Source organism: Mastigoproctus giganteus, chromosome 8, assembly GCF_048544385.1.
Source record: "Mastigoproctus giganteus isolate SK-2022 chromosome 8, ASM4854438v1, whole genome shotgun sequence".
Classification (NCBI taxonomy): domain Eukaryota; kingdom Metazoa; phylum Arthropoda; class Arachnida; order Uropygi; family Thelyphonidae; genus Mastigoproctus; species Mastigoproctus giganteus.
Window position 1 is genome coordinate 12724540 of NC_143582.1, and position 15533 is coordinate 12740072.

General features: G+C 37.7%; 1 protein-coding gene across 2 annotated transcripts in view; it reads left to right on the forward strand.

The window, feature by feature from the left end:
- LOC150081261 (X-linked retinitis pigmentosa GTPase regulator-like) overlaps positions 1 to 15533 on the forward strand; it is a 104486-nt gene that overhangs the window by 25952 nt on the left and 63001 nt on the right. For both annotated transcript variants that reach the window (XR_016547257.1, XM_090378992.1), the window contains exons 7-9: positions 547 to 705; positions 946 to 1104; positions 12080 to 12207. Coding sequence is in view for 1 of the 2 variants with exons in the window: in XM_090378992.1 (XP_090235118.1) it covers positions 547 to 705; positions 946 to 1104; positions 12080 to 12207 (446 nt within the window). In the remaining variant the exon portion in view is untranslated. The remainder of the gene's footprint in view (positions 1 to 546; positions 706 to 945; positions 1105 to 12079; positions 12208 to 15533) is intronic.

Here is a 15533-nt window from a genome sequence, read left to right on the forward strand (position 1 = left end):
TATTTTTCCCCTTTACTATGCAATCTAAGAAATCATCCCCATCAGCTTCATACTGAGCAACACAGCATGTAACAGCAATTGATTTATTGTCTCAGGTGCACGAGTGTCACAGCAAGCAACCAAAGAAATTCTTCTCTAATTGTATCTAGGCATTAGTTTCATGACGGAAAACATATTGTAAGAAGAGGAAACGGTGTTTAAAATATTGAGGTTCCTTACTACAGGTTTAAATAAAGAATTGCTTATTATGATAATTTTGCTATAATGTGAAGGCATTAACTATAATTTTTTTCAAGACTTTTTTATAACTGGGAACCAATTGCAATAGTCCCCAAGTTTGTAATGTGAGAATAATTTAATTGCTTTTGCTAATTAAACATTTTTTAACTTGGCCATATAGAGTTGTTCTCTCCTTTTTATTTACCTAATAAAAGTTATTTTAAATGAAATTTAAAAAGTAAGGAACTATGATAGTTATTTAGTTAATAATTCTTATAAAATCTTTTAGAAAACTTGCGGAAGTTTTAATTTTTTTTTTTACTTTAGTTGATGGAAAAGTTTACACATTTGGTGAAAGTGAAGGTGGCAAGTTGGGCCTTACTGAATCTCTGCTTAAAAGGGCAAACAAGCCCCAGCAAGTTCATGGAATAGCTGGAAAAGTAGTTTGGGTGTCTTGTGGAGGAAGTCACACAATTGTACTTACAGGTAAACTCAAGTTTTATACAGTTATGTAAATTATCTTTGAAAAAAATTATGAAAATTATTGGTTGTATGCCAATATAAATCTTGCATGATTCCAGTAACATATTTGTTAAAATACCACATACAATTTGTCCTATTATGGAATAAATTATAGAATATTTAGTCACCTTTGACTTACTTGTATATATACCAGTGTTATTTTTTTTATTGGAAATTAAAATTTACTCAAAACATTTGTTTTAGCACAAGGCGAAGCTTATAGCTTTGGAGATGGAAGCTTTGGACAGTTAGGTTTAGGAACTAAAATTTTGGAAGCATATACCCCACATCAAATAAGCTTTTTAGAAGGCATGAAGGTAGCAAGGGTTAGCAGTGGAGAAAGTCACACAGCCTTTTTAACAGGTTTGTATTCTTAACTCTGCTTTGCTAAACATTTTGCATAGTTTTTTTTTATGGGCATGACAGATTACTTTGCATTTAAGATAACAGAACAAATTTATTCAAACACAAATTCGCTTTTTGTGTAACTAATGGCCCACCATAGCTGATTGGTCAAGTGTGAGTGTGTAGTAATGTACACAAATTTTAGTGGATTGTGGATGAAGTCCACATGACTGCTAAATAAATTAAAGACTATACTCATTGTCAAAGTAATTAATTGTAAATTCCTCTGACTTAGTGATTATTGCTGAAATAAAAACAAAAGTAGATTTTTTTTTAGCCCATTCTGTAGTGAGTTTGCTGCAGTTCTTGCAGTTCATAGCAGTTGGGCTTAGTGAGTTATTTCATGGAATTTTGAAATTTTTAAAAATAAAAACTTTTTATGTAAATGCTTTAAAATATTAATGCATTCTTATTTTATATCCTTAATAATATGTTCTTTATTACCAACACTGGAGTGAAATTATTGTTAAAGATTAAATTGCCTCAGAATTAAAATATATTGCAAAAAAAATGTGTAAAATAAAACCAGTTACATTTTTTTTTTTGATACAGTAGTATTCTCTACATCTAGAATCTGCAGATAAAGGAACCACTAGGTGGCAGTGAACATAGTGTGCTGAAGTGGGATTTTCTCAAAGAGGTAACTACCATCAAGGTAAAGGGAAGGGTTTTTGCTTTTGTAAAGGCGACTATGGAGGTCTGAGACAGTATTTAAATTCTATATGGTGGGACCAACTGATGTTGCCAACAGCAAATTCAAAACGGGAACCATTCAAAGAATTAATCTTGGAAGCTACTAGGCTTTACATACCAACTAAGAAATATTGTTCAAGGTTTAGGCCTAAATGGATGTCAGATGAACTAATGAGACATATGGCAGAGAAGAAAAATGCATGGGATACATATAAATTAATGGGTGACATGGATAGATATAAGCTGGTCTGTCACAAAGGAGGTTAGGCAAGAAAAGGCAGATTATGAGAAATCTTTGGCAAAGGATACAAAGAAAAACAGCAAAGAGTTCTTTACCTATGTAAACTCTAGAAGGAAGGGGATGAATCAGATTGGTCCACTGGATATCGATGATTCAACTGTTGATGATCCTGCTCAGGTAGCTAACAAACTAAATGAGTATTTTGCATCTACATTCACACATGAGGAGTTATTCAGGAAGGGGAATGCCAGAGGTGAACTAAACTCTGGCAGTGATCTAGATGATTTTGTAATAACTGAGAGGAAAGTGGAGGAGAAATTGTTGAAGATAAACACAAGAAAGGCACCTGGGGTGGATGGGATCTATCCAGTTATATTAAAGGAGGCAGCAAAGGAAGTAGGCAAACTCTTAGCCATAATTGTGAGAGCTTCCTTGGACTCAGGGGAGGTACTCATGGAGTGGAGATGTGCAAATGTGACCCCAATTCACAAAGGAGGATCAAAGGCTGACACAAGTAATTATAGACCTGTGAGTTTAACTTCCGTTCCAGGAAAATTAATGGAGGCACTGGTTAAAGAAGCACTGTAGGATCATCTAGACAAGACTTCAGTTATAGCTCGGACACAGCATGGGTTTGTTAAAGGGAAGTCTTGTCTGACCAATTTGATTGGATACTAGGGTGTGGTCACAAAGCACACAACTGGATGCAGGGAATAACTTTGATATCATATATTTGGGTCTTAGAAAGGCTTTTGATACTGTTGCACATGGAAGACTGTTGCACAAATTGGAGCAGTGTGGCATTGGAGGCAAATTGCTGCTATGGATAAAGGGATGGTTGAGTGGGAGAAGACAGAGAGTGGTAATCAATGGTCACTGCCCATCGTGGACTAATGTTATTAGTGGAGTCCCTCAGGGTTCAGTGTTGGGTCCATTGTTGTTTTCTGTATTTATAAATGACATTCATGATGGTATATCAAGCTTAATGTCCAAGTTTGCAGACGATACGAAGGTTGGCAAGGTTGTTAAGGACACTAATGAGAGTACGCTGCTGAAATAGTATCTAGAAAAGTTGAGCAGATGGGCTGAGAGGTGGCAAATGAAGTTTAACATTGACAAATGTAAAGTACTACAAAGGGTACTAGGAAAGTTTTGCAATATGACGCAACAATGAATCACAGGAAGCTGCTTGTTGCTGCATGTTGAGACATGTTCATACGTGCATAGTAGCCGCCGCGCCAAGTCGATGGGCTCAGTTATTCATTAGTAGTGAGAGTGTAAAGTGCTTGCGATGGCATCGTAGTCACGAAATGAGATAAGGACAGTTTTGCGGTATAATTTCGTGCGTGGTTTAACCATAGACCAGTGCTTAGAAGAAATGACTCTTGCACTAGATGATGATTGTCCACATCGTACAACGATATTCAGGTGGTATAGAGAATTCCAAAGGGGAAATTTCACTCTGGAGGATTCGGAGAGGCCGGGAAGGCCACGAACGTCAGTTACGGAGGAAAACGTTACTGCTGTGAGGAAAATGCTTGACGAAAACAGGCGAGTGACCTACCAACAGATAGAGGATACTTTGGGCCTAAATGCACCAGCAATTCGTTCGATTCTGCAAGATCATTTGCACGTGAAGAAACTTTGTTCTCTCTGGGTGCCGCATCAACTGACTGAAGAGCAGATGACACGACGTGTGACTTGGTGCCGGGAGATGTTAAAAAAGTTTGATAAGGGACAATCTCGGTATGTGAACAACATCGTGACAGGTGACGAGACTTGGCTGTACTATTACGATCTGCCGACCAAGGCTCAAAACAAAGTTTGAGTCTTTGATGACGACACACCCGTAATTGTCAGAAAATCCCGATCTGTAAAGAAGAAAATGATAGATGTATTTTTCAAATCGAGTGGAATTGTGGAACGTGTCGTTTTGGACACGCAGAAGACAGTCACAGCTAAGTGGTATACTGAACAATGCCTGCCTAAAGTCATTGGATCTATGAAGAACCTGCGGCCAAAGTCAAGAATGGACACCTGGTACCTCCATCACGATAATGCTCCAGCTAACCGCGCCAAAGCCTGCACCGAATATTTGACCACGACAGGACTGAAACTTCTCGAGCACCCTCCGTACAGGCCAGACCTTGCTCCCTGCGACTTTGCACTGTTCCCGCATGTGAAAAGCTAAAAGGGAGGCGGTTTTCCAGTGATGAGGACCTTCTACGGGCTTGGGACAACGAGTGTGCTTTACTCCCTAGTGAAACTTGGCAGAACTGGTTTAAAGATTGGTTTCGGAGGATGGAGAGGTGTATTGAATGTAGAGGAAATTACTTTGAAAAAATTAAATAAACAAAGCTGTATTGCAAAACTTTCCTAGTACCCTTTGTACATATGGGAAGCAGTAACCCAAAGTAACGTATCAACTCTGTCGCACTACACTGACAGTGGTAGAGAATGAAAAGGACCTGGGGGTAATTGTGCAGGCAGATATGAAGTTTTCTGAGCAGTGCAGATGGTCTGCAAGAATAGCTCATGGTGTCTTGTCAATGATATACAGGAATTTTTCTAGCAGGGATAAGGAGGTGATTATCCCCTTGTATAAGGCGATGGTCAGGCCACATCTTGAGTACTGTATACAAAGCTATACAGCACCTCCGTAGCCAGGTGGGAAGGAGCAGCAGTGCGTAGCACACACTTCTTGATTAGATTGGGGTTCGAGCCCGTCACCACCAAATACGGAGGATGCGGAAAGGTCAGGGAATGACCACCGCATATTCCCGGAGCAATATGGCCCGGAGCAAAGCTACACCAAGAATGATGTAGAGCTGTTGGAACGAGTACAGAGAAGGGCAACAAGATTAGTGAATGGAACAAAGGGTTACTCTTACGAAGAAAGGCTTAAGTTTTGCAGATTACTGTGTTTGGAGACTAGGCACCTGCGAGGTGATTGAGGTGTATAAAGCTTTGAATGGTTTGAGTAAGCTCAATGCTGATGGGATTCTTCCTCTTGCTCAGAATAATCACCTGAGAGGGCATAAATTCAAATTGAGGAAAGACAGATGTAGGATAGATGTGCGAAAATTTGCCTTTAGCCAGCGGGTGGTTGATTGGTGGAACAGACTTCCATCTTTTGTTGTGATAGTTGATAGCCTAAACTGGACAGGTATTTGGAACGAATGGAGGGGGGAAATCGGAGCTTTTTTTGGCTGATGCTACATAAGCTTGCTTTCTTGCATCGTGTGCCTCTACGAATGCTAATCTATATATGTATAGATTAGCTTGTACCACACTAGGAGTGTAGTAAACAGATGTGATGACTTTGAACTAATGGTTACCTCATCAAATGCAGACATTGTAAGGTTATTGGAAACATGGTGCCATTTGAATATAAGGGCTTGCTAATTTGAATATGTTCGGTACAATATATACAAGAAGGACAGACAGGATATGCCTAAGGCAGTGCTCCCAGCTGACATGGGCAGTCACTGAAATGTTGAATTAGTTTAATGTGATGTAATTGAGAGTAGAAGCCTGCTGTAGGCCAATTGACTGATGAATAAACTGCACAGCTACACAGAAAAATAGAATGAGCCAGTAAATTAGAATGTCTTATAATGGGATACTATCTTTCAATGCATTGACTGGAACTTATGGATTGGCCACTCAGTAGCTGAAATTTTCTGGATTTATTAGATTCCTGCTTTCTACAGCAGCATATTAGAAAGGCAATAAGAGAAAGCAATACTCTTGATCCGATTATCAGTAGTGACTCCTCATGCATTAATTATCTGCAGATAAAAGAACTACTAAGTAACAGGGATTACAGTGTATCGATGTGAGATTTACTTAAAAGATATAACTACTGTCAATCAAGGGTAAATAGAAGGGAGTTTGCATTTGTAAAGCCAATTATAATGGTCTTAGACAGTTTAAATTCCTTTCAGTGGGATCAACTGATGATGCTAGTAACTGCAAATTCTAAATGGGAAGCATTCAGGGAAGTAATCATAGAAATTACCAAGTTTTTTATATCAACTAAGAGATAATGGTCAAGGATTAGACCTAAATAGATGTTAGATGAATTGACAAGACTAGTGGCAGAGAAGGAAAATGTGTGAGATTATTATCAATTAGCAGGAAACATAGAAACATATAGTAAGTACAAACTAGTCTGCAATCAAGTTACTAAAGGTGTTAGGCAAGCTAAGGTGGATTATGGAAAGTCTTTGGCTAAGAGTATAAAGGAAAGTAGTAAAGTAAAGAATTGTTTGCTTATGTTAACACTAGAAGGAAAGGGATGAATCACATTGGCCCAGTCTGTATAAATAGTATTGCTATTGATGATTCTGTTCAGGTTGTTGATAAAATAAATAAATATTTTGTATCTATATTCATCCTCAAAGAAATTTTTAGGAATGGGAATACCATAGTACACCAAGTTATAACTGGCAGCTAATTGATTTTTTGATAACTAAGGAAAAACTGGAAGAAAAATTGTTAAAGGTAAAAGTGAACAAAGCACATAGCGATGATGGACTCTGTCTAGTTATATTAAAAGCAGTAGCAAAAAATGAGTTAAGCAGGCATTGCACCATAATTTTGAGAGCATCCTTGGATTCAGGGGAGTTCACTATGGATTGGAGATGTGCAGATTTCTCCTGTTCACAGAGGGGGGGGGGGTGGAGTCAAGGGCAGCGTTGAGCAAAGTGGTTAAATTAATAAATTATTAAAGACTTATAAGCTTGACTCAGAGAAAATGTGACAGCCAAATCCTCTGCTTGTACTTTCATGATGGTGGGACTGTTAGTAATCCTGGGTATAACCCCCACGTGCAAGCACACTGTGGGTGACCACCCAGGTGTGAACCAACATAAGCAGGGGTTGAGGTGTGGCGCCCACACCACACGGAGGAATGCCGCCCCCTCTATGTTACCAGGCAATACTAGGTGGTAGATGACTCTCATCAACCAGTGAAATACCACCACTTTGCTAATTGAAGGCTTGAAGTGGTGGAACCCATGTTTAGTCTCCTGAGCTAAGTTCTGGTCAACTCTTCCATCACGCAGTATGACTGATGACTTTTGAGATTATGAAAATCCAATCTTCCTTACATTTCGAGGGTACAGCTCTAAAACAGTGTTCACAGGCTGGCTGCTTGTTGGTCCAGTGTACTAACTAGCGGCCGGCCACTAGTTAGTACACTGGACTGAACCTATTGGTAACTGTCTAGGAGGCTTCCGGATCAGCTAGTGTATAATCTTGCTAACTCTATTCTGCCAGATAGTGACTGGAGGGAGTTCGAGTAGTGTGTATGTACTATAAATACTAAGTATTATAGGTTATAATACCTCTCATTTTTGGAGTTTTCGTAAAAAAAAAAATAATAAATAAATAAAATAACGGTGTCCGTGGTTAAGGAAGTATTGCAGGATCATCTTGACAGGATTTGAGTTGTATGAAAATCACAGCATGGATTTGTTTAGGAGAAATATTGTGTGGCGAAACCTGATTAGCTACTGTGACACAGTAGCAAATAAATTGGATGCAAAAAATAATTTTCTCATCATATATTTAGATTTCAGTAACACTTAATGCTGTCCACATGAAAGACTGCTATACAAATTAGGATAGTGTATAGTGTAGCATTAGGGGCAAGTTGCTGCTATGGATAAAAGAATGGTTGAGTGGCAGAAGACAGAGAGTGATTATAAATGGGCACTACTCTTGGATTAATGTTATTATTGGAATTCTTCAGGGTTTAGTGCTGGGCTCTTACTGTTTTCAATATTCATTAGCAATATCGATGAAGGAATATCAAGTTTTTTTGTTCAAGTTTGCAGATGATACAAAAATTGGCGTGGTGAATTAATGACAGGACTCAAGGTATAATACTGCAAGAAGATTAGTGTCCTGCTGCAATGCACCTACATATGAACTGTCTAAGTATAGTGCACGTCTTCTCTCACCTCTTGTAGGAAATACCACGTACACCGTCAATAACAGCGGCAAATTTATTCGCCTTATTAAAGACCTCAATTTCTGAAAATGCTGTTATGGCATCATTTGATGTAGTGTCGCTATTTACGTCAATCCCTGTCCGGCAGGCCATACACTGCACCAAGAGGGTCCTTGATAATGACTTAAACCTTCCAAACAGAACATCACTGTCTACTGACGACATCTGTACCACCCTCAACCTGTGCTTGTCAAGCAGCATCTTCACTTTCGAGGATTCCATATACCAACACGTACATGGCACTGCTATGGGCGCCCCTGTTAGTTCCGTAGTAGCCAACATCGCCATGGAAGAATTAGAAGAACAGATATTCCTGAACCCACCTGTACCTATTACAACATGTGCAGATATATTGATGACATCTTCACCATCATCCCACGTGGCTCTGAAACAACACTACTAGCATATCTCAATTCCCTGTCTAGGTTCATCCAGTTCACTCTAGAGTTAAGAGGTTAACGGATCACTCCTGTTCCTGGATGTCCTAGTAAAACGTGTGGGCCCACATCTGGAAACCTCAGTATACTGTAAGCCTATGTGGTGCAGGCAATTCACAATCTAACAGTTTAATTAAGTTGAATAATTTAATTAATATCTAACAGTTTAATTAAGTTGAATAATTTAATTAATATCTAACAGTTTAATTAAGTTGAATAATTTAATTAATATCTAACAGTTTAATTAAGTTGAATAATTTAATTAATATCTAACAGTTTAATTAAGTGAAAAATTTCTAAAAAACTTTCTAAATTTCACACTTACTTGGGACTCGAATAAAATCCAATTTAGCATCTATCGAAAACCTACAAACACCGGTATGCTTCTACATTATAATAGCTATCATCCGTTCACCTACAAAAGATCGATTATCTTTAATCAATTTCTAAATGCTTATAAATATTCAACCACGGAATCTGCTTTGGGCTTAGAAATACAAATATTAACTATTTGTTTCCTCTCGAATAGCAGGTTCTTAAACAGGGGTTATCCCCTTGCCACAATAAACCGAATTAGGGTACAGGCTAAGGATTGGATAAAAAAAAAAACACCAACCAACAATAGTAATATCAAAAAATACTTTATTTCTGTCCCATATGTTGAACAGTGGCGCAAACAGCTTAATATATTCTTTAAAGATACTGAATTTAAAATTGTGGCCAGGCCAATACGGAAATTACACGCTATACTGAACAATCGCTTGATTCTTTCCGCGTTCGCAACACAAATTAATGATCTGGTATACAACATTTCTTGCAGTGATTGCGACTCGTCTTACCAAGGTTAGACGCGATTTTCTCTGAATATTCGTGTAAATCGACATGAAGCCTCAGTTCGTGCTTCTCTTGTTCAGCAGCGTCAGAATTAGCCTTTCATGCCATTAACGAAAAACATACTTTTTTATTTAACGAGGCCAAAATACTTAATGTTCAACGTAATTATACGCGATTATTAATTGCAGAAACCGTAGAAATTAAATTACACGAGAATTCTGTTAATGTTCGGTGGCCATATTTGATCTCCGATACGTGGACCTTTACTCGCATGCGCAAAGACAAATAATCACTATTTAAGTTTCAGGTTCAATCCTATTCGGTAATTTTCATTCCCGTGATCACGACATACGGTGAAAAAGCATTGTCAGCTTCAGGAAGGAAAATCGTTTTGAATATTTTCGTTAATTATTTTTAATTTTTAATTGCGTTAAATTGATTTTTAATTGCGTTAAATTGATTTTTAATTGTGTTAAATTGGTTTTTAATTATTTATTTTTTACTCTAATGTAAGTTTTCGATTTTTTCGTTTTGATTTCTGGAGAGTATCATACGGAAGTAGTGTTCTACGTACTAATATTGAGGTAAACTCCTCTTATTATTTTACAAAGATGTTAATTATGAATATTTGTTTTTAAATACCATATTTGTCGGCTTATAAGACACTTTTTTTTCCTTATAAATACCTTAAAAAATCACCCTGCATCTTAGAAGCCAAAAGTGGCAATACAGCACATGCGCAAAACCGAGAGTTAACATAGTAGTAGCGGATAGTTAGCAACTATACATTAGTACACTTTTCAGTAATTACCAGACAGTTATTGGAGTAACAAGTGAATTTCAGTTATACATTTAAGCCCTAATCAATGGCAGGCACATAAAATAGGCAAAATTATACTATTGGATTTAAGCTAAAAGTAGTACAATATGCTAAAGAACAGAGGAACAGAGTAGCAGAATGAAATTTCAGACCACCACCTACTGAGATGATTCATCAGTGGAGGAAGCAGGATATTTTATTACAAGAAGCTGATAAAACAAAGCACAACCTGCTTAAAATTCCACCTAAATGGCCAAATTTGGAAGGAAACTTGGATAATGAAACTTAGAGACATGGGTATTGCAGTTAGTACTAAAAGGATAATAGTAGAAGCATGGAAATGAGCAGCTGATATTGGGATACATGACTTTAAAGGAAATGAATCTTGGTGTTATTGCTTTTCATGAAGCAATAACACCAAGATTCAGTGCACAAGAACTAGAATAGCCTAGGGAATGCTTGCTGAGTACAAACAAAAAATATTAGATTTCTATAAATTTATCCTTAATGCTAGAAAACGAAGCAACTGCGAACTTAGCCAAATCGGGAATATGGATGGAATTCCATTAACTTTTGATGTGCCATCCAATAAAACCTTAAATCTAAGAGAGGGCAAAAATCTATAACTATTAAAACCACTGGACGCAAAAAGGCACGCTACACTGCAGTTTTAACTTGTTCTGCTGATGGGACCAAACTTCCTCCAATGTTCATTTTTAAAAGAAAAACTTTACTGAAAGATAAACTGCCAAATGGAATTCATCTACTTATACAACCGAAGGGATAGATGGATGAAGAATGTATCTAGGATTGGTTTATAAAAGTTTGGTCCAAGCGTCCTGGTGGACTATTGTGTAAAAATGCACTGCTAGTATGGGATCAGTTTAGAGCACATAGGACTGAAAACATCAAACAACTGGCCGAAATGATGTACACAGAATTGGCGGTAATTACGGGTGGCTTAACTTCCCGGTTACTGCCGTTAGATATCAGCGTGAATAAGCCATTCAAGAATAACACGTGGGAGCAACGGAATAAATGGATGATAGAGGGGAACCATGATACGACACCTACGGGAAGAATGAAACATTCATCAATAGCACAAGTGTGTAAATGGGTGCCCATGACTTCAGCACCCATTCACGCACTTTTAATGAATTAGCATTCATTAAACATAGAAACCTCTTGCTTTTAAGTTAAATAACATCCTTATGCTAACATGACTTTGATAAATAATGGCAAAATTTTTAAAGACTGAAATTGTGATAAAGTCCTTTTAAAAATGTGGTATAAGTAATGCAGTGGATGGCACTGAAGATCATTTATTGTATGAGAGTGACAATGATACTAGTGAAGAGGATGATGATAATTATGATGTTGAGAATAATGAAGATCAAGTCAGTAATGAAACTAAAGTTGAAATAATACTAAAATAATAAGAGTAATAATCCTATACTTTTCTTTATTGACTTTTGGGTTTTATTTGTATTGAATTTTAAATTTCCATTGTATTAACAATAAATTTTTTTCAAAAGTTTTTTTTCTTAAAGTTACCGTTCCAAAATTAGGGTGCGTCTTCCACGCCGCAGCATCTTATAAGCTGACAAATATGGTAATTTTGATTAACCAAAAGATAATTAGGACATTTATATTACACGCTTCACTGCTTATGAAGTGAATTATTTCCAGCAGCTGTTAAAATTAATTGCATATAATAATTTACAAAATTAAACACTATAGTACTACACAATTTTGTACATCATTATTTGATTACATGATGTTTAATTTACATTTTTAATTAATTATATCTGTTCAAGTATATCAATTAATGGAGTCTCTCAGTATTCATAACTGAAGTGTACACTGAAATCTCTAAAAATTAATTTCAGATAAAGGTACTCTCTACACTTGTGGAGATGGTCGACATGGTAAACTGGGATTAGTGGAGGATGATATGTTTTCTAATTGGTTTATTCCAACATTAGTAACAAGGTTTAACATGTTTCAGGTACAGCAGGTAAGAAAGTTTTTGAAAGGAATTATGCAATTTTGTTTCTATAATAATGTAAACAAAATGCAATATTTTCACCTTACCTTAAACTTGTATGTTTCACATTAGAGCCATTAGGGTCAAGCCTGTTAATCATGGGAAAGCAGGTAGTGGTCATCATATATTTATTTATAATTTCACTTATTTTTAAGATTATTATTATATTAAAACCACTCTTATACCACATGAAAATTAATAATATAGTTTATTAGGCTGTTCGCCTACATTACTGTACGTTAGGGTGACATTTCAGGTTGGTTCTTGGGTTTTATTGGCGCGTTAGCAACTAAGGCTATAATTCGCACATTTCAGGTATCTTACCAATACCCATCATTAGACCAAGCTGCTGACGGGTGCAGCAGCAGGAAGAGTTCACTTATTTTTATTTTCATATTTGTAATTTAAACATGTTAATATTGTTAAAAATTTAAATTAATTTAAACCTAAATGTAGTTACAAAACAGAATTTTAATTTTCAAAAATCTGTTGTGAATTCTGAAATTTCACTTTATTATCTAAATTAATATATAAAGGAACATATTGCATCTACACTGTCCTTATATAGTCATTTAAATTTGTGTGTTGTTATCGGCCTCTGTCTTTTCTTTAATAATTTTCAACCGGTGAAATATCACCACTTTGCTTATTGGAGGCTTGAAATGTTGGAACCCATGTTTAGTCTCTAGAGCCAAGTTCCAGTCAACCCTTCCCCATCTCTTCCATCATGCAGTATGATTGATGACTTTTGAGGTTATGACGAACGTCGTGGCGAGATCCAATATTCCTTGCATTTCGAGGGTACAGCTCTAAAACGGTGTTCACAGGCCGGCTGCTAGTTAGTACACCGGACCGAACCTATTGGTAACTCTCTAGGAGACTTCCGGATCAGCTAGTGTATAATCTTGGTACCTCTACTCTGCCAGATAGTGACTGGAGGGATTCCGAGTAGTGTGTATGCGGGGAGCATTGTCGAGGCCACGTTATGTCAAGGATCTGGGTATATTCTTACCACGTGTACGCCATATCCAAAAATTTCATTACTTCATACAATATGTCTCGCCCACTTTTTCTTACTATTGAATACACCATGAATTGTCAAACTAATAGAGCAATCTTATCTGCGAAAAGATCTAAATCTCCCAAGCACTTCCTAATTCATTTCACAAATATACATGGTCTCAATTCTAATCTCAACGATGTCCATTTCCACTTGCAGTCTTCCAAACCCCATGTACTTTTTCTGACAGAAACTCAGTTATCGGTTGATTCAACTACTGCTCATTTCAGATGCCCAAATTATTCGCTGTATGATTCCTTTCACCTCAAAGGTGGTACTTGTGCATATATCCGTTCTGATATTCCCTGTCAGAGACTTGGCAATTTGGAATCTCCTCTCTTTGATCTTCTCTTGCTTAAAATCTCTCTACCTCATAGTGTCAAATTCATCTGTTGTCTCTACCGTTCTCCCAACTCCACCAATCACTTGGAGCTCTTTGACTTCCTCTCTTTGCAACTTGACTTTCTCCAGTCCAACTTTCCTAACAGTGAGGTAATTTTTCTTGGTGATTTTAATGTTCACAACTCCAGCTGGCTCACTGACCCAGCAGGTCGAGATGCTGAGGCTTTTGCAATTACTAATGACCTTGCACAGATTGTTCATTTACCTACAAGAATACTGGATAATCCTAATCATACAGCCAACATGCTTGATCTTTTTCTCACAAACAACCCTTCTAAGTACACGGTCGAAGTGAGAGGTCCTTTAGGCACTTCAGATCACAACTTGGTGATTGTCTCTTCTCCAATGGAACCTTTATCTCATGGATATTCCCAACCTTGTGTTGTTTGGCATTACAAGAATGCAAAATGGGATGACCTGCGAGATTTCTTTTCTTCTTTTCCTTGGTCGACGCCTCCGTAGCCAGGTGGGAAGGAGCAGCAGTGCGTAGCACACGCTTCTTGATTAGACCGGGGTTCGAACCCGTCACCACCAAATACGGAGGATGCGGAAAGGTCAGGGAATGACCACAGCATATCCCGGAGCAATATGGCCTTAGTTGCTAAGGCTCCTAAAAACCAAATAACAAACAAACATTTCTTTGGTCGGATTACTGTTTCAAAACTTCTGATGTCAACACTTGCTCAGATCGTGTCAGTGAAATTATTCTTGCAGGAATGGAATCCTTTATCCCACACCCCACTTTAAAATCTCGTCCTTTATCTAGACCTTGGTTTTCCAATAAATGTGCTAAGGCTGTTCAAGAGAAGAATGTTGCATATCGTAATTGGCTTGTTTATAATTCTTCAGTGTCATTTTCTGCCTACGCCAAAGCTCGCAACAATTGTAAAGCAGTTATTAATCAGTCCAAACTAGAATTTGAACAGGCTAAGAGTAGAAAACTTGCTTCTTGCCCTAATGGTAGCCAAGCATTCTGGTCGCTTGCCAAAGCTATTGGCTGCAACTTTTGCCCATCTCTGCTCCCACCTCTGTCCAAACCAGATGGTTCTGTTGTCACTTCAGCCAAGGATAAAGCCGACCTGCTAGCATCCCATTTTTCTTTCAGCTCATGTATTAATGATCTTGGTAAAACACCTCCCACCATTCCCAACAAACACGCTCCATTCAATGCCTCCTGTGGTCTTCCGTCAAAAGGATGTCAGAAGAATTTTGGAGAATCTTGATGCTAAGAAATCTCCAGGTCCTAATGGTATTTCTCCACTTGTTCTCAAAACCTGTGCTCCTGAACTTACTCCTATTGTTTGCCGCCTTTTTTCACTTTCTTATTCCAAAGATGTTTTTCCTTCTGCTTGGAAATTTGCTCATATCCAGCCAGTTCCTAAAAAGGGTGACAAATCCCTCCCATCCAATTATCGTCCCATTGCAATTACTTCTACTCTTTCTAAAGTAATGGAGAAATCAATTAACCGCCAACTCTTAAACTACCTAGAAACCTTCCGTCTGATCAACGAGCCTCCGTAGCCAGGTGGGAAGGAGCAGCAGTGCGTACCACACGCTTCTTGATTAGACCGGGGTTCGAGCCCGTCACCACCAAATACGGAGGATGCGGAAAGGTCAGGAAATGACCATCGCATATCCAGGAGCAATATAGCCTTAGTTGCTAATGCTCCTAAAAACCAAATAACAAACATCTGATCAACGATCGCCAGTATGGATTCCGTCAGTGTCGATCCACTGGTGATATTCTGGCTTATGTTACCCATTTATGGACTAATTCAATGGAAAGGTTTGGTGAAACACAAGTATTTGCTCTTGACATCTCAAAGGCTTTTGA